The 26536-nt window shown below is 33.6% G+C and overlaps 1 protein-coding gene across 6 annotated transcripts in view; it reads left to right on the forward strand.

Annotated features, from left to right (window-relative positions):
- The window catches only part of GAS2 (growth arrest specific 2), a 138722-nt gene that overhangs the window by 54145 nt on the left and 58041 nt on the right, over nucleotides 1–26536 (forward strand). For all 6 annotated transcript variants that reach the window (XM_032240999.1, XM_032240998.1, XM_032241001.1 and 3 more), the window contains 3 exons: nucleotides 2138–2279; nucleotides 13685–13748; nucleotides 24691–24832. In XM_032240999.1, coding sequence (XP_032096890.1) covers nucleotides 2138–2279; nucleotides 13685–13748; nucleotides 24691–24832 — 348 coding nt within the window. The remainder of the gene's footprint in view (nucleotides 1–2137; nucleotides 2280–13684; nucleotides 13749–24690; nucleotides 24833–26536) is intronic.

Consider the following 26536-nt stretch of genomic DNA (forward strand, 5'->3'; position numbering starts at 1 on the left):
AGTTAAGGAATTTACATTTAAATTTAATACATAATAAATAATGTTCATGAATACTTTATAAGGGAGACATTATACTATACTATTTCTGATTGTTTTTATAACTTATTTAGGAAACCATTCTTTTGGAAACCATTACTTGATATCTGGACCAAATCATTTAAGGAAATATTTCTATATAGGTAACCCTATATATGGTTTATATATCTATAGTGCCTGAAGTATATACCTGTGTAAATATCTGTGTATTTATGCAGAAACTTTGATTATATCTATCCTTAATCAAATTCAAGTTACAACAAACAGATGGATCTTTGAGATTAGACAGACACAGATTTTCAATGATGTAGTAACTTAATGTTTTAAGTTATTATGTATAACTACAAAACCCCTGGAACTCTAGTAAGAAATCTAGTAAGTAGCACGTTGGAAGGACTTCACCAATCCACCTAGGTCACTATTTTATTTTTTTATAACCATCCTTGTAAATTAGCTCAATAATCAGCAACATTTTGGTTTAATTTAGGGGTTCACAGTGAATATAAGAAATATTTTATAAATGTAAATCACAAAGTACTTCTCCTTTGACTTTTTTGCTTGTTGAGTCAAAGTACTATGTAGCCCAGATCACCTGAAGGCATGGCTCAGTCATTCACACCACAAAAAGTTACATTCTTTAGCTTCATTGGAATGTCATGGAAATAAGTTATGTTCTATTAAAGAAAAAAGATAACACTTGGTATGGTGCCAAGAGAGATTTCCTGCTTAAAATTTTATGAGTTGGTTAACAGAAAAGTCTGTCCAGGTTCACATCCACCCTTATCTTAAGCACTTTCTTATGAGAAATGATGCACAATGTAAACATGTATTTTGAGGTCAGATAGCAGAGTTCAGACCAATATTATGTTTGTATTATATGCTATGGCTATCCCCTGTGGTTTAAAAGAAAATGTTCTGGAAGATAGTCTGTAGAACATTATTTTTTTGATAGAAGGTCTCACTCTTTCACCTAGGTTGCAGTGCAGTGGCATGATGAAGGTTCACTGCAGCCTCAACTTCCTGGGCTCAGGCGATTCTCCTGCCTCAGCTTCCTGAGTAGCTGGGACCATAGGTGCACACAATGCCTGGCTAATTTTTATTTGTAGAGACAGTATATAGGTATGTTGCCCAGGTTAGTTGCAAACTCCTGGACTCCAAAACTCCTGCCTTGGCCCCCCAAATTGCTGGGATTATAGGTATGAGGCACCACACACAGCAAATGTTATTGCTACATGATTTTTAATATTTCCCTTTCTTGGTATTGACGATTGAGACTTGTAATGTTGCCGGGCACGGTGGCTCACGTCTATAATCCCAGCGCTTTGGGAGGCTGAGGCGGGTGGATCACAAGGTCAAGAGATCGAGACCATCCTGGTCGACATGGTGAAACCCCGTCTCTACTGAGAATACAAAAAAATTAGCTGGGCGTGGTGGTGTACGCCTGTAGTCCCAGCTACTTAGGAGGCTGAGGCAGGAGAATTGTTTGAACCCAGGAGGCAGAGGTTGCAGTGAGCCGAGATCAAGCCATTGCACTCCAGCCTGGATAACAAGCGAAACTCCATCTCAAAAAAAAAAAAAGAAAGAGACTTGTAATGTTAAATAATTCTGCTGCTCTCTTTTGACTTTATAATTCTTGTATAATTTTTGCAGTATATGTTTTACAGTATACCTGTAAGAATGCAAGTGTATATATGTTATATGTACAAAATATTCATCTATTTCTGTTTCTCCCATTCCTTTTTCACAAATAAGAAATACATTTATAAGCACTTTGTGAAAAATACTGATAGAATGCTTAGATGATAGAGAAGGACAGAAAAATTATAGAAGAGAAAGAGAAGTAGCAGCCTGAGTCAAGAAAGGTACTTAACTTTCTTCACTCCTAGGTACTAAAAAGCAAAGGAGATGTGCTTGCAGGAACAGATTTTCAGTCTCTTACTGCCAGGTTTGCACAGCATTATATTTCCTTTCTATGGTTCTTCACAAACCTACTTATTGGCATGAGTTCATTCCAAAGCATTTTGTTGAAAACGTGTTTTTAAAATATCATTTTACTAAACTTTGACAGATTTCCCCTAGAATGAATTTCTTTATTTTTCAGAATCTGCCATTGAAGAAGATCCCATGCAAAGCCAGTGCACCCTCGGGCTCCTTTTTTGCCCGAGACAATACAGCAAATTTCTTATCCTGGTGCCGAGATTTAGGGGTGGATGAAACATGTCTGTTTGAATCCGAAGGTTTGGGTATGTATTTCCATCAGAACTTTACTTGATAAGATACTCAAATTATCTTTTGTCTTTGTCAGTATTGCCATCAAAAAGTTTTCTGTATGGTATCATTTTGCAGATTATTATTTATAAATCTGTCTGAGTTTATAAAAAGTCTGAGTTTGTTGTAAACTTGCAAGTCTGTTCTAACTTGATGCTTTGAAAACAGAAAAATGAATATGTTCTCTTACTATGGGTTACCTCATGGGTACAAGAATAGAAACAGAAGTAGCACAATTCTTTCCAAGATAAATATAAGGGCCATTAGTGTAAAATTTGTGCAAAATCATGGATATTTGGAAAACACAGGGCCAAATTTTATCCCCAGGCTTTGATCTGGATTAAAGTATAGCAGTGCATGTTCTAGCCATAGAGAGTACTCTTCTCTTTTCACCTCTACAACGGTATGGAAAAATTAGTTTATTTATTTACTTTTTAGTGAGTTAAAAATCAGGCAAGATAACAAGAGACTGAAGTCATTAAAGATGTTGAATTAAAAGATAGATACTTTAGTGCCTATACCTACCCAGATAACTGTAGATTATTGTTGCTTTCTGATTGAATTTTGGCAGATTCACTTCCAAGTCATAGAATGAGCTTATTTCTTTTGAAGCAAACATACATTGGAGTATTCAGTGTTTCAGCACTACTCCATACACTAGGATGAAATGCTCAAACTTGCCATGTAGGCTCCACCACAGTAAAACTCTAATATTAGAGTTAAATACTAGAACTAACGGCTCATTTTTGCAAAATGCAACCAAGTTGAGAAAGGAGACATCTAGAGAAAAAAATCTTTGCTTTTTTTTTGCCTGAGGCCTTAAAAAATCAATTTAATAGGTCATATAATACAAAATATTAATATCAAAGTAAGCTGAGTATCCTTCAGAGAGAACAAGTATACAAATTACCTTCCAAACAGCCAAAATACCTATTGCTTCTGGGCCCCAAAAAACAATATTCCCATGCGGAACCTAGGAAATGTATGGTAACAGCTGAAATATTACTCATTTTATATGTTTAAGGAAATCTGTATTTGTTCTCAGTGGAGTTGGTGTGATATGGCAAAGAAATATCAAATTTCTGAAAAGTCTCTTAGCAAAGATGGAACAGCATAAATTTAGCCAGGGGCAATATCCTAGAACTGAATAATAATAATAAAAAAAAACAGTATTGTTATTACCATTTCCTCATATCAAAATAAAAAAATTTGTGGAATATGCATGTGTACATAGATAATACATGTTTTTCAGTCCTGTGGTTAATTTACAAATCAATTTTAACTGTCAGGTTTACGGGAAACCATGTGAGTGGAGGATTATAGGAAGGGGCTATGGAAGAATTATTTGCACAAACAAGCAAATAAAATCATTTACAAGATCTGGTAAATGTTAAGATCTTTTAAAAATATATAGCCATAAAATCAAATCTTAGTAACAAGGAGTACACTCTGCACATGTAGACAGTTAACATTATGATTTAAAATTCTAGCATGCCTCTGAATTACTGAAGAATCACATGGGGAAACTATTATTAATTTGTTCATTGTACAGTCTTTCATTAAAGAAGCATTTTTTTCCATGATTACTATAGACTAAATGGGTTAATAAAAGCTATGAATGTACATATGATCTTGTCTCATTTTCTCATTGTCCATGATTTCTTTTGTTATTTGAACTAATAAAATGTTCCTGTGGGCACCAAGAAGAGTCCATCTAATATTAAATCCTCTCTGCTAGAAATAGCACCATAGGTGAAGGTTCTAATATGTATTTACTTTAATGGCTTTTAAAAGCCCCATTCAAATAATAATAAATTTTACCTAAAATCATAAAGCTTACAGAAGCTTATATAATGACCCTCATATAAAAATGCTGACTCTGTAGCAAAGAAAATTATGTCAAGAAGAACCTTTAGATGGCCTACTTCTTCACCTGGTTTGAAAAAATATATATTTTGACATTGTAAAAAGTCCATGATAATTTATATAATATATATAATTGTACAAAAATTTTGTACAAATTTTAAAGGCTATAAAAATTAAACAATTATTTGTCAACTTCTCAGTACCAAGTTAACTTAGTTAGGTTTTCTAGTTGCTGCTCAATGAAAAGATAAATTTGCAATTTCTCCTGCTCAGAATAGAGCCTAAATGATGTATAATAGGCTCTAGGGATGTAATAGAAGGGAGCCAATATTATGGCATTGACTTTAGGATTAAAGAAAGGAAACAGCTGTGCTCGTAGATGGTCACAATAATCAAGAGGAAGGACAATAAGAAGTTCTATTTCCACAAGTGGAACCCTTTCTCCTCGTTTTTTTTTTTTTTTTATTATTATCATTCATTGAGGGTAAGGAAGAGATTGGGCTGTTGCTGATGGCTTTGGACTCTACTTGGCAGAATTGACTTTCTTGCAACAATAACACTGTGTCCTCTGCTTGATGTCTTTTCACGCTTCACTTTTGAAAGGAAATTTAGGGCAAGGCTTTTTTTTTTTCTTTTTCTTTTTACCTCAAGATTTCATTTCAGTAGCGCACAAGGTGAAGCACATCCTTTGTGTCCTAGTGTTTTGAACAGCAAATAAAATGAAAAGATGCTCTGATGAATGGAAAAAAAATGTGTTTGAATGAATGATAAAGTAGATCACTGTGCTGTGTGTATGAAGAGGCTTCTGTGTTTAGCTGTTCAAAGGTCTTTGCCTGCATAAAGCATCCTTATCTTTGTGGCAACTGATATGCTACCCTCTGCTGCAGTGCTTTTTTTGTACAATTATTTGTCAGAGGATCTTGATTCACAACTCACTGTTCTCTTTTCACAACAGCTAATGACAAGAAACCTCAGTGGGCAAGGGAAGGTGTGCTAGCCGTGAACTGGGAAGAATGGAGAGCAACTAATTCCATATGTTTATGACATGCTTCTTGTCTTTTTGATTCTTGGCAGATAACTTCCTATGTCACATACAGGGTTTAAACTGCGATTTATATTCTGTGACATGCTTTAAAGATAATTTTTGCTCTGTAAAATGTCAGTTCTTGAATCATATGTTTGCTACATCCTGAACTATTTCAAAAGTAAACCCATAGAAAGGTGGACAAAGGTCATAAAGAACCTATAAAGACTTATAAAAATCCAATTAAGGTATTAAAATATTGGGCCGTTTAATAATAAGGTAAATGTGAATGAAAACTATGAAAAAAACGGCTAAATTAAGAAAATTATATAGTTAGTATTGGTAAGTATATAGGATATCAGAATCTTCCATACATTGCTGAAGAAAATTAGAAATTGGCATGCTTTCTCTGGAAGGCAATTTGACATTATATATCAAAGACCTCAGAAGTTGTTTTGCTTCCAAAAATATATTAAAGGCAATTAGTATAGGCACCAGAATGTCTATTGAAATATTTTTTAAAAGTAGCTGGAACCTATGATATTTGGTAGCAGCTTAACAAATTGTAGTCATCCATAGATACCATGCAAAGATAATATTCTTGAAACTGTTTAAGGATATGGGAAAATATGATATACTATTAACCTGAGGTCACCCATTTATATCTATTATTTAACAACAAAATTTCATATTCAGAATTCAAAGGAAAAATAAATAGTAATTAGGTTGTAAATGACATCATTTTCTTCAATTATCTATTAATTAACAAACTTAAGATAGTGAACAATTATGTCATGTAGTCTGAAACATGAACAATTGATTTATATTATGATGCAGTTGAACCAATTAGCGTAGAGATTTATTGACATAAAATTTTATACATCAGCATACTAAAAGAATTTTTCACATTGTTGAGGTTAAACTGATACTTTAAGTGATTACAGAATTGTATATGGTGTAGTAGCAAAGGTTTTTGCTTGGTCTGTGGAGCATGTTGTAACCATAAGGGTCTACATATTATGCTTACTCTGACCCCTGCTGTATGAACCATGTTGACATATAAGTGACAATAGAAAAATTTCTTTTCATTACTTTGATATGTTAAGATGAATATCAGTTTCATTTGATTCCTTTAAAATATTTATGATTGTGCTTTAAGTTAAAAAGATAAACATAATTATTATCTAGAATTCAAAAGTATATAGTTAATCAGTCTATAAACAAAATGGTCCCCAATTGTTATTTTATAAGAAATTTTTATAATAACTTTTAATTATGGAATTAAAATATATTTTCAGTTTCATGGAAATGTAAAAGTTATTGGACAGTATTAATCAATAATCTTCCAAGCAGTAAATTAGTAATTTTAAAAATGTTCATTTAAATAAATAATTTAACCACATTTTCTAAAATGATGTTGAGTGTTTTTATGTAGCTCATTTTTACAATTTAAATTAAGATCAGAAATCTATATTTTCAAGCTTAAAGAAAGTTTTCAATTATGAATTATGAAATTGGTGCTTTTATGTAATTTTTTACTAAGGTATTTTAGGTAACTATTTTCTGAAATTATTGTTAGTCTTTCTGTGCAGTTTGCTATTTGTAATTTACATTGGCCTATCAATTTGGAAATTGTTAACTTTTTCCCTAGAAATTTATTTATTTTGTTTTATTTATACGCATTTGGTGAGCTGGGAGATGGAGAGAAAAGGGCTGGGAAAGTTCTTTTAAAATACACACATTTTTTGCTTGCTATAATTGTGTCAATATCATTTATGTTATTGGATAATTATAGGATTTGGAGGCCAGTGACTATGCTTCATCTATTTCTCTGAGAAAGAATCTACTCAGCAAGAAAAGGGTTTGCTATCTGCGGTGTAGCATGCAAATGTGTGTGATTTGTTTGAGTATAACTTTTTAAAAATTTTATTTTCTGTGTTTGTGATTGCTGTGTGGTACTGTCTTCTTTTGATGCATCATTCTTTTGAGGAATTTTATAATTTTTTTTGTTCTGTTAAACATTGGTCAGCATTTTACTTCAGAGGCAAACATTATCTACCTGCAGTAAAAATGACTGCGTGTGGAATTTTTTTATTTTTATTTTTATTTTTTGAAAAAGAGTCTTGCTTTGTCGCCAGGCTGGAGTGCAGTGGCACAATCTCTGCTCGCTGCAACCTCTGCCTTGGGTGCAAGTGATTCTCCTGCCTTAGCCCCTCCAGCAGCTGGGACTACAGGCGCACATCACCACGCCCAGCTAATTTTTTGTATTTTTAGTAGAGACGGGGTTTCACCATGTTGGCCAGGATAATCTTGATCTCTTGACCTCATGATCCACCCACCTCAGCCTCCCAAAGTGCTGGATTACAGGAGCGAGCCACCGAGCCAGGCCATGGATTTTTAAGTATTAGCAATTTCCATCATTTCTTATAGTCACATGTTGCATCAGAAAAAGAATCTATGCCTGCCTTCAAATGTTTGCTAAATCACCCTTATTCTTGTTTTTGTCTATGTTGAAGACTATAACAGTGTTTTTGTGGAAAAAATAGCTCTATTACTGTTATTAGTTTTATTTTATGACAATAGTTTCAGGATACTCATTCAACTCTGGATTATTTATATTAATTTATTTCCCAGGACCATTTTCTTTTAGACTTTTTGTTTCTTAACACATTTTTGTTTTATGAAGTACATACTTCATTAATATTTCAATTCACTTTTACGCTGAAAACTCTTTTCAAATCTGTCCCTCTCCCCTACACCAGGGAAGACGTGAGAGGGAGAAATTACATCCCTTGCCCAATGCTACACAGCTTGTAAATGGCCCAACTAAATTGAATTCAGCTCTATTCACCTCCAAAAATCATGCCTCTCTGTTATAGAAGCATATACTTTGTCTGCATTAATTTTAGATATTATTAGGATTATTTCAAGCAAAAGGAAAAATAAAGTATATACCAACTTAGAAAATACTCACTTGTGATTGATATTCTGAGTGATAGTGGCTTAATCCATCAATTTAACCTGGGTGCTGTGTGCTAGAGAAAAAAAGAGCACTCTTTATTCAGGATATTTCTCAACTGGGAAAGGCAATAAAATACATTCTATTCTATAGAGCTTCCATTACTAATGAAATTATGAATAGATACTCCTTGTTTATATGATTTATATGGATGCCATGTTCTATTTTAAATTATTCTGACTGGTGATTCAGAGAAATTTGGATATTCACACACATCATTTTTGAGCTTGTGAGATTGTTTGCTATTTCCTTCTCATTTGCCTCAGATCAGTGTTTTATCCCCTTAATTACCATCCCTATTTGACACCTACATTTAAACTCACAGAGTTTTGTGTGGGTCTTACTCAGAATGACACGACACAGAGAGTAGTTTCATGTTTGGGAAGCATGAAATTTTTTATGTATCTTATAGAACGTGGCAGGAGAGAAAGGCCTATAATATTTATTAAGGGCCTATCCAACATACACATTATTTCCACTCTATTGATCATCATCATCATCACCACTACCATTGTTATCCTTCACATTTTTAAAGCATGTTACATATATCAAAGCTCACTTTAATATTTTCAGCAAAACAGATATAGGATTATACCAATGTTTATTATTATTATAACATTAATACAGTACTCAGACTTTAGTGTATATACTCATCACCTGGAAAATTTGTTTAAATGTAGTTTCTGATTATTAGAGCTGGATAGGGCCCCAAATTTGCATATTTAACAAGCTCCCATGCCATGCCAATGCTGCTGGTCTGTGGACCACACTTTAGTGCAAGAGAGTAACATTTATTGAGTGTTTACCAGGTACTAAGTGTTCTTAACCATATAGTTACCTGATAAAGAAGAGCAAGTGAAGACATGACACTTGTTTTAGAGTTGAAGAAATTAGGCAGCGTTAGGCAGAACCCAATTCTTCTGAATTCTAGCTCACTGTTTCTTCTACTCTATCACTCTTCTTGCCTTACTAGAACCAGTTCTCTACTCTGGGAAAGTAGGCAGCCGTTAATCTATGATATTTTTATAATTGAACAACATTTACTCAAAAATACTTTTTTCAAGTTTCCTTACTAAATAAAAGGCTAAAATGCAATTTTCTTCAACATGATGATTCATGTTATAGCCTCTAGTTATATAGAAACCAAATGGGCTACATAATTTTTCATGCTTTCATTCTTTTGCCCATCTGTTAAAACTTAATATGTTTAGCTAAACTACACATTCATGGTCTAATGCATTTTATCCTTGCAGATTCTGTGACATTGAAATTCTACCCTCTTTCTTTAATGGAAGGCCTCATTCTCTATTCCTGGAGCTAGCAGTGTTCCATTTGACATTTGTTGCCCATGAGAGTTTTTATAGAATCTGGGTTATGGGATTGAGTCTCTTGCCACATATTTTTGAATGGAAACCTGTGTTACTTTTCCCGGAGATGTTTTACATTATGCTTTTCTTGAAATGGCTTTGATTATTTAAAAAGAAGCCATCAATGATAAAACCATTTGTGTAATAATCACCATTGACTAGAAAACTCTTCATTTGTTTTGAAGAGGATTTGTTCAGAGGAAAGCTACAGCAATCCTTTCTCATACCCCTAACTCAAAGCAAAAGACCTTGTTAATGTTCCAGCGATAAAGTGGTAAGAAAAAGTCTCCTTGTATAATTTAAATGAGTAGTACACATGACTGGATGCAAGGGCTTTGCTACAACCACAGTACAATGAAAGCTGCCTGTCAAATCATCTTGACAAAGGTATATATTCAGTTATTTGATCTTCTAAAATATACCATATATAATCAACATAGTTAATTATTAAAAATGAACTCTATCAAGGTATTTTAATCACAAAGGAAAATTAAAGCCAAGATATTTGGTGTTTCAAAAAATGACATAGGTCCTAATGCAGTTGTTACTTGAACTTTATATTTAGCGTAAGCTTGTAACTGGTGAAGGATATCTGCTTTATATCTATATATGCTGACCAAATTGACTCATTTAACCTGAAATTTGATTACATTTAGAATTAACTATATCCGATATAATCTAAAAGGTAAAAATTTAAAATGTAGCCATTTTAATAGAACCAATCTATATCTCCTGACAGTAATCTTATCTTCATTCCAGAGTTTCTTTCACTGTCTAATAACTGACATATTATGATGCACAAAAAGTGCTTACAGGGAAAAAAAGTGAATTAAGGTTAATTGACTAAACCAAATAAAATAAATAATGAAAAGAAAAAAATAATGAAACTAACATTTGGCAGGTGTTTCCTATGTGCCAGGTACTGTGCTAAGCATAACAGTAAATATTATTTTGTTTAATCATCACAAAAATATTATGAGGTGGGCACTATTTATTTCCTGCAGAAAAATGAGATTTTGTAGAGTGACCTCCCAAAATAACATGACCAGCAAATATTAGTGCTCACACCCACACCCAGATCTTTGAGGCATGAGTTACACAACCATTATACTCTTTCCCTCTATTAACTTTAGTTTATAACTTGCTTAAGTGCCACAACCAAAGTTACCTCTTTAGTACAATATGGATATTACATACAGACATTTGAATTTAAATGTTATAGCAATAAGATAAGAGTGCTTGCCTTTGCAATTAAACATTTACATGATTTAAATTTTTGTCTTTCCTGAAGATGGTAGGTAAAACTTTAGCCTTTATTCACTTTGTCAATCATCACAACCCCTATCACCACCACATAACCGTCATCTTCCTTGTATTACATAGAACGTAGTTACTAAGGCATTTCTATATTCTAAGCGCAGCTCTACAGATTTATCTTAGTCATTGCTTACCAGTCACCAATCATTCTTCTTCTTTTTTTTTTTTTTTTTTTTTTTTTTTTTTTGTCCATTAGGGGCCAGGCTTGGTATGTTTGTTATTTGAAAAGCTATTAATGTGAGGTAATATTACAGGTATGCTTTAAAGCAGATTTATTGCTTTATAAAAAGGCAATATTTACCAAAAAAAAAAAGTGAAAATAAAACACTGTTTTTTTGTTAGCATTTTCCTAAGAAGTGATGCTGGGGAAGAGGTTTATCTGTCTTAAGTTTTAATAGGCTGATTCTGTTAAGGAAACAAAATAAGGAATCATGCAGTTTCTTCTCAGTTTGCCAAATTGATTTTCTAATGAGTCTATGACAGATTTGATATTGAGTTTTGGCATGCAAAACTGTTTTAAATTGACAAATGAAGAAGCAAGGAAATACACAATATTGAGGCATCCTGCATGTCAAATTGTCTTTCTTATAGCATTCACATTATTATTTTTCTTCAGAATGAATTTGATTTTCCATAAAGTATACCTATTTACATATTAATGCTTATATAGTCCTCAGAATATGTACAATAAGTTGGTTAAATAACCATTATAATTGTATCAAGTATTACCTTTTATAGTTGGTTATTGGCTGCACATTGACACAATTTAGTCAGTTAATTAATAGTTTTTACATTTTGACACTCGTCATCAAGAAATGCATGGCATTGTATCCAAAGCTCTTGATGCTATAGCCACTGCGTCACATAGCATTTACTAAGGATGAGGGCATGAGCAGGGCTTTAAAAGTCCTCCTCTCCTCAGTTTCTACGTATTGCTTTCTCCCACTCAGAACTCCCAATTGTGATTTTATACCATGGACATGTTAAAAAAAAGTCTGAATCAGAAAAAAGTTGATGATCTAGACAGGAAGATCCATTTTCATTTGTTTATTTCTGTTTTGTGATATTTGTTATTGTTCTCTGTATGAAACTGATGCCTGTGTGATGTTGCAGCCCTTATGTTACCTTGTGCTGGAACTGATTTAATATACTAAACTTTATGAAGTTAATATCATTCTAGTTACAGTCAACTTGTAGTATATTTGAAACTGGAGGTAGTAAATATCATTATTTTAAGCCATTTTAATTAAAAGTAATTCAAGATTTCCCTAACTAGGACTTTGTGATAATTCACTAATGGTCATCTGAATCTAAAATTCATAATCCCAGCACTTTGGGAGGCCGAGGCGGGTGGATCACGAGGTCAAGAGATCGAGACCATCCTGGTCAACATGGTGAAACCCTGTCTCTACTAAAAATACAAAAAATTAGCTGGGCATGGTGGTGCGTGCCTGTAATTCCAGCTACTCAGGAGGCTGAGGCAGGAGAATTGCCTGAACCCAGGAGGCGGAGGTTGCGGTGAGCCGAGATCGCGCCATTGCACTCCAGCCTGGGTAACTTGAGTGAAACTCCGTCTCAAAAAAAAAAAAAAAAAAAGCTTTAAAGTGCCATTTTTATAACCAAATAATAATACATTTATATGTCTCCTTAAAACCAAATGAAATCACATACTTTTACAATCAGGTAAAAGTGTTTTTTCTATTTACCACACATGCCCAGGAAATTCCATTGTGGTGTTAGTGAATCAAATATTGCCACTATCATAAGCTATGAAGAGAATGAATTAGAATATTTCAGTTAAGTGAATAGATTAATACTGGAAAGTTAAATTATTATATAATTCTGTGTTTAAGAATAAAAGCATATTGCTCTTTTTCTTAAAGTCAATTAACAGTCAATGGTTTCCTTTTTTAGAATACTGTGTATCAGTGGAAAATCTGTTCTCAGTGCAAATTTTTTCCAGTCTCTCATCTTTATTCAGTGCTGAATATAAGAACATTGTAAAAATCCCCTAATTTGGCTTAAAAAAGAGAATAGTATGCTCTTCTAAATGCTCTTCCTGTAAGCCCGACAAAAGCAAGTGTGATTTGTCAACATTACTGACTGTCTATCAGATTATATTATAATAGAAATATAAATTCAAATATAGCCTTCTAATTTGCTTCTCTGATGGGCAAAACTGGCTGTTGGTGCATTGGTATATATGTACAAAATTCAGTCAGTTGAAGTTGTTTCTTTCTAAAGTATTATTTAATCAGATTTGATTAGAAGAGCACATGAAGTAACAGGGTCTCCCTTTGACATTTTTCTTTGGAGGACAACAAAGGAGTGTAGTGTAAGATGTTTATCATTATTTCATTTTTTTTCTTGCTAAAGTCACTGTTGGAGGTAGACCCATGATATTAAAATGGCTAGTCCCTGCTCCATAGTTGTGTGTTTGGAAATATCAATTATTGACAGGTATCATGAATATAGCTACATAGGCATCCAATATTGACTTACCAATATTAATTAATCGAAGAAAATATTTTTAGGGTGAGATTTATTCAGGGTGAGAGTTCCTGAGACTAATAGCTTTCAAGAGGAAGCATAGGCAGAGTTTTGAGAAGTAATTTAAGCCTTTAGTAGAGCTAGGTGGATTGTGGAATTATATGGATTTTATGACCGTCAGAATGAAGTGTAGCTCTTTCCTGGCACCATGAGGGATGAGGGTCACTGGCAAGCCTACACTGTTGAGCTGCGTATTCCTTCTATTGTAAAGGTGTTCACCTCTGTCTTGTCTTTCAGTCCTCCACAAGCAACCCAGAGAAGTGTGTCTCTGTTTGCTAGAGCTTGGCCGGATTGCAGCCAGGTAGGTCAAACCACTGCCACTATGTCAAGACATAGACCATCTCAGCATCCAAGCAACACAGAAGCTTGCTGGCTTTTCATTGCTAATGTTTAACCTGGTTGTGAGATGCTACTCATTCACGAATGATAATTTGAACATCTTGAGGGCAGCAGTTGACCAAACTAAAAACGTGCCACCAATATTCTTAACATCAAGATCTTGTTGTCAAAGCCACTATGTCTAAACATTTGCTAGTGTTTTTTAGTAAAATACATTTTCCCTTCAAAACTTCCCTGGGGTTAGGGAGGACATTGTAGAAGCGGTTTTATATGACGGTTCTCCTCAGTGGAAAGTCTATTCCCATATTCTGTCTATCTTCCTCCTTCTTTACCTCCTTGCTTCTTGTTTACTTTTTAATAGTTTTTACCTCCTTTTTTATTCCTTTTCTTCATTTCCCTCATTCAACACTTCACTCTTTTCATTTCCATTTCAGACTGGGATGATAATTTTTAAATTATTCTCTATATTTTTATTAGAAAAAGACATAGAATGTTATTCTTATGTAGAAGCATCTTTAAACCTATGTTTTTTTTCTGTATGAAGGAAAAACAAGAATTAATTGCAGAAATAATAGCTAAATAAGCAGAGGAAGGAACTCTCAGCTAAACCAACTTGCTTTGATTTCATGTTTTCCCATTTATTATCTTGCATACCACCAGATAGGGCTTCTGGCCAGCCTATGAATCCCAAAGAACAAGAAATGAAGATGCAAATGTTTGAAGAGGTGTTGATGCAAATTTAAAATTCAGGATTAATTAGAAAACAGTTTCTTATTTACATCTGGGTATACTTTTAGGGTTGCAATCAAGTAAGAGGAAGAGAGAACTAACACTGAATGAGTATGCTCAAAGAATTTATTGATAAAATCAAGAAAAAATAGGAGAACACATCAGCAATTTACAACATAGCTAGAAAACTTGCTGCCAATTAATAAACCTTTTTTTCATCCGGTAATTAGAATATATAACCACAACTTGTTTAGGTCATCATAACAATATAATCTTAATGAATTGTATATCAGGTACAAATTTCATTTTGTCACAATAATTGAGTGTGCAAAAGATTGCTTTAATGTTTTTCAATTCAAATTTAATATTTTTTTGTCTTACCTCAACATGGGGTAAAAAACCCCATTTGAGACATTCTTCTATTTCCCCACACTCTTCCCAGTTAATTGTGGGAAGGCCCCTGGGGGATAATTCTCTAGTCTTCTGTGCTCTCAGATTTCTACTACTCAGGCATAGTTCAAACTTGTGGCATCTGGCTGTTTCTTAGGAGTTTATTCGCTTTTATTGCTGCCACATACATCCTTGGGTTCTGTGAAGGAGCAGGATGAAGATTTACCTCTTGCTTGTAGGACCTTGATTTACCTACTCCCCCACCAACCTTGGGGCTTCTGGCCTGTAGGACAAATGGCCTTGAGTCAAGTGAATGCCAGGGACTCAGCATCTATCCCTTAAGAAAGGGGAAGTTAAAAATACAACGGGTAGAAAATCACACAAAGTAAAATTTCAGTAAATGAACTGCTGCCAAGGCTGTGTTCAAGTAAAATAAATATGAATTGTCTAGAGTTCCTACTTAGAGAATAGACAAAAAGCTTTTTTAGTTGATTATCATGTTGGAATACTCTAAAATGCCAGATATATTTTTATTACTTAAATATTCTAAATATTGCATCCGAAAAGCATATTGCTTCTGAAAGTTGTGATACAGATGTAAACAGAGGGTATTATACTATCTCTAGAATTAGGTGGGATTTTAAATTTTACCTGCCATTTAATTTACAGTATTTGCCTGTTTTCTAGATTTTATTTTATATATTGTTATTAAACATTGTATTACATGAGTCTCTGATTAGGGAGCCTGTTGAATAAACATTTTAAATATAGCCAGGTTATCAAAGAAGAAGACAAGCTGCCCAATTATAAAATGCCTTTAAGAATCATGTCTCCTCCGGCTCGGAGTCTGGCATAAATTGCTGCTTGTTACAGGAGGTAAAACAAATTAAAGTCTTGGTTAATGAAAGTGAATTATAATGGCCTTGTCATTTTCAAGGTGATACATCAAACGAAGAGTTCCTCCCACACAAATATTTTTAAATTTTGATTTGGGGTTGTTCCATTTCTGACCATGCTTCATTACCACACACTCTGATAAAAACATTGATTGTTCACATTACCAAAAATAAATTATGGATTTTACAAAAGAAGTTCCATAAGAATTAAGATAACCCTTACATTAAAATATTTGATTTGTAAATTTGGCCTTTTATCTTCCTTACTCACTTGGAAGGTGTGAACTGTTGTGTACTTTGAGCAAAAAACCAAAAAAAAAAAAAAATTATTCATGATGCTACTATTGTTTTAGTGTGTGACATGATATTAAATAGTTAAATACCAGTAGGATAAATTGAGCATTTAAGTAAGAATGTCTAAATCTCTTTCTACATGCATTTAAAGTTTTTTAGCTTGAAGCAAATTCAAATGTGTTTTACAAACATCAACCCAATAAATTTAGATCTTACCGTTTTACCCTTGTGTTGAAGCATAATTAGTTAAAGAAAAAAAAAAAGAAATTTCTTCTAATCTAACTTTACTCCTAAATTTTGCCTTACATACATTAAACATATATCTAGCTTAAATTTGTGCTCCTCTCAAACCCAGAGAGGATTATACACATTAATGACTTAAAACACTTTTAGGCAGAACTAGAAGTGATTTTTGGGAGAGCTGTCAATAATCACAAAAGTAATTTGCCCAGAAAGCAGATGAATTTTGACCTTAATGAATTCACCAATATAATCTTGTAAGTTTTGTGGTTTTCATCATTGATAGACAACGCATTATTATATTTGATTCTAAACACTTTTCCAGATTATATAAACATAATTTTAAAACCACAGACATCACCTTGGAAAAGATTCCCGGTGAGTTTCTGATTCTCTGCCATGTTTTCCAATCTGGGGACACTTAGTAAAGCTCCTTTGCAAGCTGTGGGCTTCTCTGAGTTCTGAGATGGCAGAATGAGACCACTTTTTTTTGTTCTCATGGGTAAAACTTCCTTTTATTTTCAGCTAAATACAGCTATCATCACTGTAGAGGGAAATCCCCCTGCTAATATTTCATAAAATATCAGTTTCTGAATATATGTGTTTGAATTGTGAAAAGTAAAACTCTGTGCAGAAGCAAGTTAATAAAACCTCAAAGATATTTTTAATGACAGTGCTTTGATATGCATTGCTGAAAACAAAGTTAGTATAAATTCAACATTTTTGGACTGTAGAATTAAGAATGATCTTTAAAAACAAAGTAAAAAAATATTTTGATATTTTTGTTTAGAGTCATAATAATCAGTAATATAGTGGAGTTTTATATGATTTTTATTTTTGAGTACTTTCTTGATTTGGAGCAAAATTTATGACCATTTAAAAGAAATATACTTTCTGAACATTTTCTTTAATCTCTCATTTTAATTCATGGCCTTATGAAAGGAAATGTTACTTAAAAGAAAAAAGTATTCTTATACAAAGACGATTAACTGACCCATCCTATTTAAAGCACTTGAACTAACTGCTAAGACCATCATATGCTTTCACATAGTTGAAATTTCCTTCCAAATCTAAATCTATCTTTAAATCATTTTAAAACAGAAGACAAATGAGGAAAAAATTATCTTGCAAGAATCTATAAACTGTCTGTTATATGTCTTAAAAAGGGCAGTTTCTCCCATTAGGCTGTAAAATTTGTCCCTCTAACCCTAGTAAAATAGGATCCAGATGTCTTCTGTTTGAAAACTCTAGACTACTAAATAGTTCGAGTAAATGTTCTAGTTCAGGCCTTAGTTTGTGGACTTAGTTATTTTATCTAGAGCTCAAAAATTGTGTCAAATGCCAGAAAAATGAGAAATCCATTCCTAAAACCTCATCATAAAGTCATTAACATAAGACCTGTTCCCTAGCACTTAAAAAAAAAATGAGACAAAAATGTGTTGCCCTTTGAGTATTCACCCTACTTTCACATCACTGGGGTATAAAGGTATGAGGATTTTATTTTAGTGGATTCAACCTTCTTTATCTCTTTAATGTGACTCTTAATTAGTTTGAGAACAACAGCTACCCAATTCTAAAACTTTGAAATTTTGTAGTTGGAAAGGAGTGAAAAATAGTATAAATGTATTAAAACCTCATAGACAAAATAAAAATGTGGCGTCGTATGGAGTTCATGGAAACCAGAATGAAGCAGCCTTTTGGAGAACAGTAAAACAATCTATTTGATGACTAAGTTGGCTTGCAGGTGCAAGCCCCTAACCCAAAGGGAATTTTATGATTTACAGTCTGTTGACATCTCCAGACAGACAGGAAGCCAATGAATCGTATTTAAGTATGCATTTCAGGACTGGCTGACTATACCTTAGGCAGTTTGAAGTATTCAAAAGCCAGTATAAGCAGAGATTTGGGACTTAGTGTTGATTTTCTATGTTCAGTGGCATAACTAATTTTCAGCATTCCCAGATAAAGAAAAATATCCACAGAAAGGTTTTCCATGTGTGACTTTGTTAACAATTTTATTCAAACATAGTCTACTTTGTTTATATTGGACATACAGCCAAGTCTGTTGTTACTCTAACATATATATTATTATTTCACTTTGTAAAAAAATTTTAAAATTATGCAATATATTCCTGAAAGGTGCCATGAATCCACCTACAATTACAAATGAAATCATATTTTCCAATTCACCTAATTTAAGTTTCAACTATGATATTTGAACTTATGGATGACTTTTAATTGGCTGTGACTTCTCATGTCTTAAGTTCCTCTAGCCTTACTACCAAGTTTATGCTATTCTCTTAAGAACATTAAACATAACAAAATTTTATAGCTTCCTGGAAATAAGATGGCAGAAAAGTCTACAGAGATTAAAAAGAGTTGCTTGCCAAAGTTTATCGGGTGAGTTAGTAGCAAAGCTGAATTTATAACTTGATCTGCTGAACTCCAGTACTGAGATATTTCTCACATTTCACAATTCCAGAGAAATTTATTTAAAGAATGGCTACAGTAAACTTTTTGGTAAAGAATATAGCAATATTACTTTGTATTTTAGCTCCTAATTTTGAAGTTAACATGATCTTATTCAGTGGTGTAATATATTTTTAAAACCAAGACTTTTAGCAACAGAACCTTGGTGCTACAGTTTGCAGGTTGTACAACACTTAATTTATCAATTAATGTATCAACAATCTCAGAAGTTGTACCATGTGTCAGTCACTATACTGAGCATGTAAAGCATACTATTTTAATTCCTTCTAATAACATTGAAACATAGAAATTAGAATTTCCATTTTATATTTAAATAAAACTGAGGTTCAGAAATAATGTGTCAAGATAGTCAACAGTGTCAGATGCATTGTAGATGCTCAGTAGCAGTTGCTCTTCTAAGCTTCTTCCTCTTGCCTCCCTCCACTGCTACAATAGATCTTGAGAACAGGCCATTTTCATTTACACTTTTCTGATAGAAAATAGACTCATAGAGGTTAAGTGATTTGTGAAATTTTAGGAGCAGGTTATAAAGGAGCTAGAAAAGTAAGAACAAACTAACCCCAAAGCTAGCAGAAGAAAAGAAATAACTAAAATAATAGCATAACTGAACAAAATTGAGACCCCAAAATTCATGCAAGGAATCAATGAAACCAAAAGTTGGTTCTTTGAAATGATACCAAGATTGATGTCCCACTAGTTAGATTAACAAAGAAGAGAAGATTGAAGCTCAATTGGGAATGGCAAAGGGGACACTACAATTGATACCAAAGAAATACAAAAGATCCTCCGAGACTATTATGAACACCTATATGTACACAAACTAGAAATTCTAGATGAATAGATAAATTCATGGAAACACACAACCTCACAAGATTGGATCAGGAAAAAGTTGAAACCCTGAGCAGACCAATATTGAATTCTGCAGTTGAACCAAAAAAGTCCTGGACCAGATGAATTCACAGCTAAATTATACGAGACATACAAAGGAGAGCCAGTACCTATTCTCCTGAAACCATTCCAAAATTTGAGGAAAAGGGACTATTTCCAAGTTCATTCTCTGAAACCAGCATTACTCTGATTCCAAAATCTGGCAAAGACGCAATGAAAAAAGAAAAGTTTAGGCCAATATTTCTGTTGAACACAGGTGCAAAAATTCTCAACAAAATACTAGCAAACTGAATCAGCACATTGAAAAGTTAATTTCCTATGATTCAGTAGGTTTCATTCCTGGAATACAAGGTTAGTTCAACATATGCAAATCAATAAATATAATTTACTACATAAACAGAATTAAAAACAAAATCCATATGATCATCTGATAGATGTGAGAAAAGCTTTTGATAAAATCCAATATCCTTTCATGATAAAAAAAAAAAAACCTCAACAAACTAGACAATAAAAGAACCTACTTCAAATGAATAAGAGCCATCTATGACAAAACCACAGTCAATATCATATTGAAGCGAAAGCTGGGTCAAAATTGGAAGCATTTTCCTTAAGAAGTGGAATAAGACAAGGATGCCTACTCTTATCACTCCTATGCACTATGGTACTGGAAATCCTAGCCAGAGCAATCAGGCAAAAGAAATACCTAAAAAGCATTGAAATAAGAAAAGAAGAAGTCAAATTATCTCCCTACAAAAAAAAAAAAAAAGAGAGAAATAAATAAATATACCTACGAATACATCTAACTAAAGAAGTGAAGGATCTCTACAAGAACAACCATAAAAACACTTCTAAAAGAAATGATAGATGACACAACCAAATGGAAGAATGAGTATCATTAAAATGGCCATACTGCCCAAATGAATCTGTAGATTCCACACCATTGCTATCAAACTGCAGCTGTCATTTGTTATGGAAGTAGAAAAAAGTATTCTAAAATGCATTTGGAACCAAAAAAAGAGCCTGAATAGCAAAAGCAATCCTTAGCAAAAAGAACAAACCCTTAGAGTATAGCGTGAAGAAACGTCACGCTATACTCTAAGGCTAGAGTAACCAAAACAGCATGGTACGGGTACAAAAACAGAACAATGAAATAGAATATAGAATATAGAAGTAAAGCTGCCTACCTACAGCCATCTGATCTTTGACAAAGTTGCCAAAAATAAGCAATGGAGAAAGGACTCTCTAGTCAATAAATGGTGCTGGATTAATGAGTATCCATAAGCAGAAGAATAAACCTGGATCTATACCAATCACTATATACAAAAAATAGCTCAAGATAGATTAAAGATTTAAATGTAAGACTTCAAACTGTAAGAATTCTAGAAGAAATCCTAGAAAATACTAGGGTGTCTAAATACTAGGACTAAATCTGCAAAAGAAATTGCAACAAAAACAAAAATTGACAAGCAGGACTCAATTAAACTAAAGAGCTGCTGCACAACAAAAGAAATTCAACAGAGTAACAAGCAACCTACAGAATGGGAGAAAATATTCACAAACTACACCCCTGACAAAAGTCTAATGTTCAGAATCCATAAGAAACTTAATTTTTAAAAAATCCTCATTAAAATTTGTGCAAAAGACATGAACAGACACTTCTTAAAAAAACACACACACAAAAGAAAAAAGCAACATACAAGTGGCCCCAAGTGGCCCCAAAACACATCAAAAATTCTCAGTATCACTAATCATCAGAGAAATATGAATCAAAACCACAAAGAAGTCAGGCACGATGGCTCATGCCTATAATGCCAGCACTTTAGGAGGCCAGGGCGGACAGATCACTTGAGCCCAGGTGAGACCTGCTCCACCTCTACAAAAATATCCACCTCTACAAAAAAATACAACAACAACAAAAATAACCAAGCATGGTGGCATATGCCTGTAGTTCCAGCTACTCAGGAGACTGAGGTTGAAGGATAACTTTAGCCCAGGAGGTCAAGACTGCAGTGAGCTGTGATCACACCACTGCACTCCAGCCTGGGTGACAGAGCAATACCATGCCTCAAAAACAAACAAAAAACTCACCAGATACTGATGAAGCTTCAGAGACAAGGGAATACTTATACACTGTTGGTGGGAATGTGAATTAGTTCAGCCACTGTGGAAATCAGTGTGGAGATTTCTCAAAGAACTTAGCACCATTATTCAACCCAGTAATCCCTTTGCTAGATATCTATATCTCCAGGGGAAAATAAATCATTCTACCAAAAAGATGCATGCACTCATGTGTTCTTAGCAGCAGTGTTCACAATAGCAAAGATGTGGAATCAATCTAATTGCCCATCCATCAGTGGTAGATTGGATAAAGAAACTGTAAGACATAGAATACTATGCAGTCATGGAAAAGAATGAAATCATGTTATTTGCAGCACCATAGATGCAACTAAAGGCAGTTATCTTAAACAAATTAACGAAAAAACAGAAAACCCAGTACTGCATGTTCTCACTTATATATGAATGCTAAACACTGGGTATTCATGGACATAAAGATGGGAACAATAGACACTGGGAACTCTAGAGTGGAGAGGAAGGAAGGGAGGAAAGGCTAAAAAAACCTGCTTATTCGGTACTATGATCACTACCTAGGTAGTGGGATCATTTGTACCCCAGACCTCAGCATCATGTAATATACCCATGTAACAATTCTGCACATGTACCCCTGAATCTAAAATACAAATTAAAATTATTTAAAACCTAAAAACTATAAAAGCAGGTTATGGAACAGTTAATTCAAAATCTAACTCAAAGAATGAGAAGCAAATCTCAATGTGAGTATTGTTGGTACTTGTCAAAAGCAAGTTAACCAGATGCTTTGTAGCATTCAGCATTATTAATGATTACTAGAAAAAAAATGTGTTTTAAATTTGGACAAGGTTAAAATCTTTTTGATAAACTTTGGTCAAGTATTTTTGTACATTTAATACAGACATGTTTTATTAAAGCATATGCATTTAGGAATTCAAAACCATAAGCCTGAATTCATATTAAGAACCTTACATTATTTTTATATGAGAATAGAGGATTTTTTTTACATTCAAATGGTAGTTATTAGATAATTATTCTGTGCCAAGGTCTATATGAGATGCTGGTGATTCTCAGAATGAGACAGACAATGGTCTCTCCCACTACAGAATTTGCAGTCCAGCATATTTCCACCATTGTCCTGTCCCATAAACTGGTAACTATGTACAAAATATTAGAAATATGTTAAATGGTGCCTACAGTCTTTTAGCTAATGATATCTATGTAGCTAAACATTAATCTGTGAACTAGAAGCTGTTCTCAAAGCAGTAACTGTTCAGTAGAATTGTGCTCACTAGACTGTTTTGTTCAAATTTTCCACCTCTCAAAGGGCTCCTAACATATAGCACCCCTCTTTACTATCCAAATTCTGAAAAAGTAGAAAATAAAAGAGTTGCGTATCACCTTCACAACTAAAAAGATCCAAGCTGATAGATATGCTTAGTGTCTTTAACAGAGCTCTAGCATTAGGCCAATTAACTACCTAGTCGCAGGCAAAGTGGGGGGTCTATGTGGAGGGTTTCTGGGGAACAGTTTCTTCCCTAGAAGTAGGGTAAACTAAGTAAAGCATGCTCAGTTTATTATTAAATTTACTAATTTGACAAATCCCTTTATCTTGTAGCGGATGGGTAATGAAGCAGAAAGGCCAAGAATAAAACTACTTGAGCATCCACTGCAAAAAAAAAAAAAAAACCAACATCAAGAATAGGGAAATTGCTTTCCCCTAGTAGTATGTACTGAACATATGAGTAATAATGTTAGTTAAAATAATAACCCATTAGAGTAGGAAAATTTTTTAAGGTTAAATCTAATGATGATTTCATACACTGTTCATTAAGAGGTACTAAAACATATTGTCAACATATTCTCTACATATAGATTATTTCCTTTGTAGATTATCCATAACCTATTTTTTTTCATCTCTAAGTGACTCTTCCCCTCCTTTTTAACACCCAATCACCTGATCAAAGCCAAAGAAACTGCATTTAAGTCTTTATCCTGCTCCTCACTAGTTATGTATTTTTTCTAGATCTCTATTGTTATCTGTAAAAGTGAAAGGGTGTAAATTGATGATCCCCCAAATCCTTCACAACTCTCAAATTCTAGAATTATTGTTGGCCTCCCTGCCTAGGTACAGTTGATATGTACCTAGGAAACCAAATGTAATTTTATATTTAGCTAAAGAAATATATGACTACAGGAGATAACAACTATGTCTCACCCTTTGACCTTTTCTGGCTTTTATAATTTGCAATACACATTTTTTTACACATTGTTACTCTAAATTATATCTCTGTATTCTCTCTGCTCAGTTGCTTCCCAAAACAATATATGTGCTTTCATTATGCTGTTCCTAGGAGCAGAGCCTATGACATTGTATAACCCATAGTACATTGTTTCAGGGCCATAGGAAATATATTAGAAGTTAATTTCTTTCCTGCTAAATCATTTAAAAATTTTTATTTCTGGGGATTGCTGTTTGCAAACTTGACTGTGACCCTCTGATTGTATTTCTATTTTTAACAAACTTATGTTCAAAATAGTTTACAGCACTAATATAAGTAAAGCTGCTAAATGTAAATGCTGAAGGCCAAATTGTACATAGTATTAATCTTATTGTTTCATTAACATATTGCATTGAGTGTTTGTATATATTTTTAGTATATCTTATGTGTCCATATATGTGCACGTATGGATACACAGCAGGTATACATGTTTTTCCTCTGCTTAGAAGGATGCTAATTCAAGAACTTACCATTTCAATGCCAGAAAAAAAGTGAATGCTGGTTTTAAAAGTAAGGAATTTACTCCCATGGTGCTTGTTATCAAATGATATATGGTAATTTCATCATTTTAAGTTATGCAGATGTAATGATCCAGTGTCTTTTAAAGGTATGGTGTGGAGCCTCCTGGTTTGATAAAATTGGAAAAAGAGATTGAACAAGAAGAAACTCTTTCTGCCCCTTCTCCTTCACCTTCTCCTTCATCAAAGTCTTCTGGAAAAAAGAGTACAGGAAACTTACTGGACGATGCAGTAAGTAAAATCAGTCAGACTTCTTACCAGAGCTTAGTCTTTCCTGTACTACAAAACACGTTCTGTGCAATGTCATATCAGTCTAACCTTTACCTCTATCAATTTTCTTGAAATTTATTTTAAGCCCATATGAAAAACTTTGCAGTCCTACAATTCATTTTGAGATTCAAAACTGAAACAATTAATGACACTTTATTTTAAACAACAAATAAAACTTTAGAATAATAAGTCAACTCCCTGAAAATTGTATTTGAAGACATGAAAGCCTCTTTGTCACTGGGTCACAATTCCCCATTTCACAGATAAGAAGCCTGAAGACACAAGGTCTTGAGGATTGTTAAAAGACGGGAAAGTAAATATGTGATAGAGAAGATAAGTGCCTTTTATGTACTACCATTGTTTTTCAAGTGCTCTCATATATGAAAGGCAGGTTCCTTCTCCAGGAATGGAAACGTAGAGTTGAGTAACCTGCTGAGGGGAGGAGAGGACCTTAGATTCCAACACAGTTTTGTCTAACTCTCCAAGGTCCCTCTACTTAGCAGAGTCATTGAGTCACAATTTTTGTAGTAAGGAAATGTTTTAACGGTATCCTCAGAATCACAGTAAACCATTTTTAGGTATAACAGTAAACACGGTGAATTAAAACTCTCAGGCGACCTTGGTTGTCTGTTAAAGTAGTTCTTGGTTGTGAAAAGTAGTATGCGTGTGCATATGCCCTCCACACATATATTTTAAGTGCCACTGTAAAAATGTTAGTAAATGAGACAAATCAGGAGTGACTGGGATGTTGTTTATGCAAAGTTTGTATTTTGGGAGCTGTAGTTGCTTTTGCATTTTATAGAAAATGATAATGCCAGAGGCATTACGCGGGCATATGTCTCACATACCTGGGGAGAGTCCTAAGAAACTAGCACCAACCACAATGCCAGCTATAAAAATAGGCAGAACTGAAAAGGACTGGTGGTCCGTAGCTGTGATTTTCTTCCTCTAGGGTATGAATGGAAGAAAAGAACTGGGAAAATGGTTTGACACTACAGGATGCAGAAAAGAGATTTCTCTGTGTTTTGCTTTTCTTCATGTGACACTACAAACTATATTGCAGATTTAGATGAGCAGAATGCAACAGTTCATCTGACAGATTAAGAACCCTCATTTCTGTTAACGGCAGCAAACATTTTAGCTCTTAAAGGTATCATAACCTGTTTATTTTGCGGTCTTCTGGGTAACTGTTTAATCACTTGGGAACTAAAGAAGAATGGGCAAGACATTTTGATTTAATGCTACTGAAAGGATTTTAAAATCACATTACCTATTTGATGAATTTGTCATATGTCTTGCTTTTTTATAGTATTTCACTTTTTATTTTGTAATTGAGTAATACTATATTAGTAGTAGATAATGGTCTATTGTTTATATATTGATGAGAACATTTTTTTCTTCTCTATCAATTATACTTTTTGGTTAGACTTACTTTAGGGTAAGATGTTCCTCTAGTCTTTTTCTTATAAGTGTATTGCCCCTGGGGCAGATATACTTGCTTATAGTCCATTTCCCCTCAGCCATAACCTTCATTCATTTTACAAAATTGCCTTATAGTCGGGGTTCCAGATCACTGAAGAGTAGCTGGCCAATGTCCCCCTTAACCTCCTATTGAATTGATTACTGGATCAAATGAAATTTTTTAGTCCTAAAATTATGAGCTCA

The sequence above is a fragment of the Sapajus apella genome, unplaced genomic scaffold (genome assembly GCF_009761245.1).
Source record: "Sapajus apella isolate SASKATOON/1434 unplaced genomic scaffold, GSC_monkey_1.0 scaffold47, whole genome shotgun sequence".
NCBI lineage: Eukaryota > Metazoa > Chordata > Mammalia > Primates > Cebidae > Sapajus > Sapajus apella.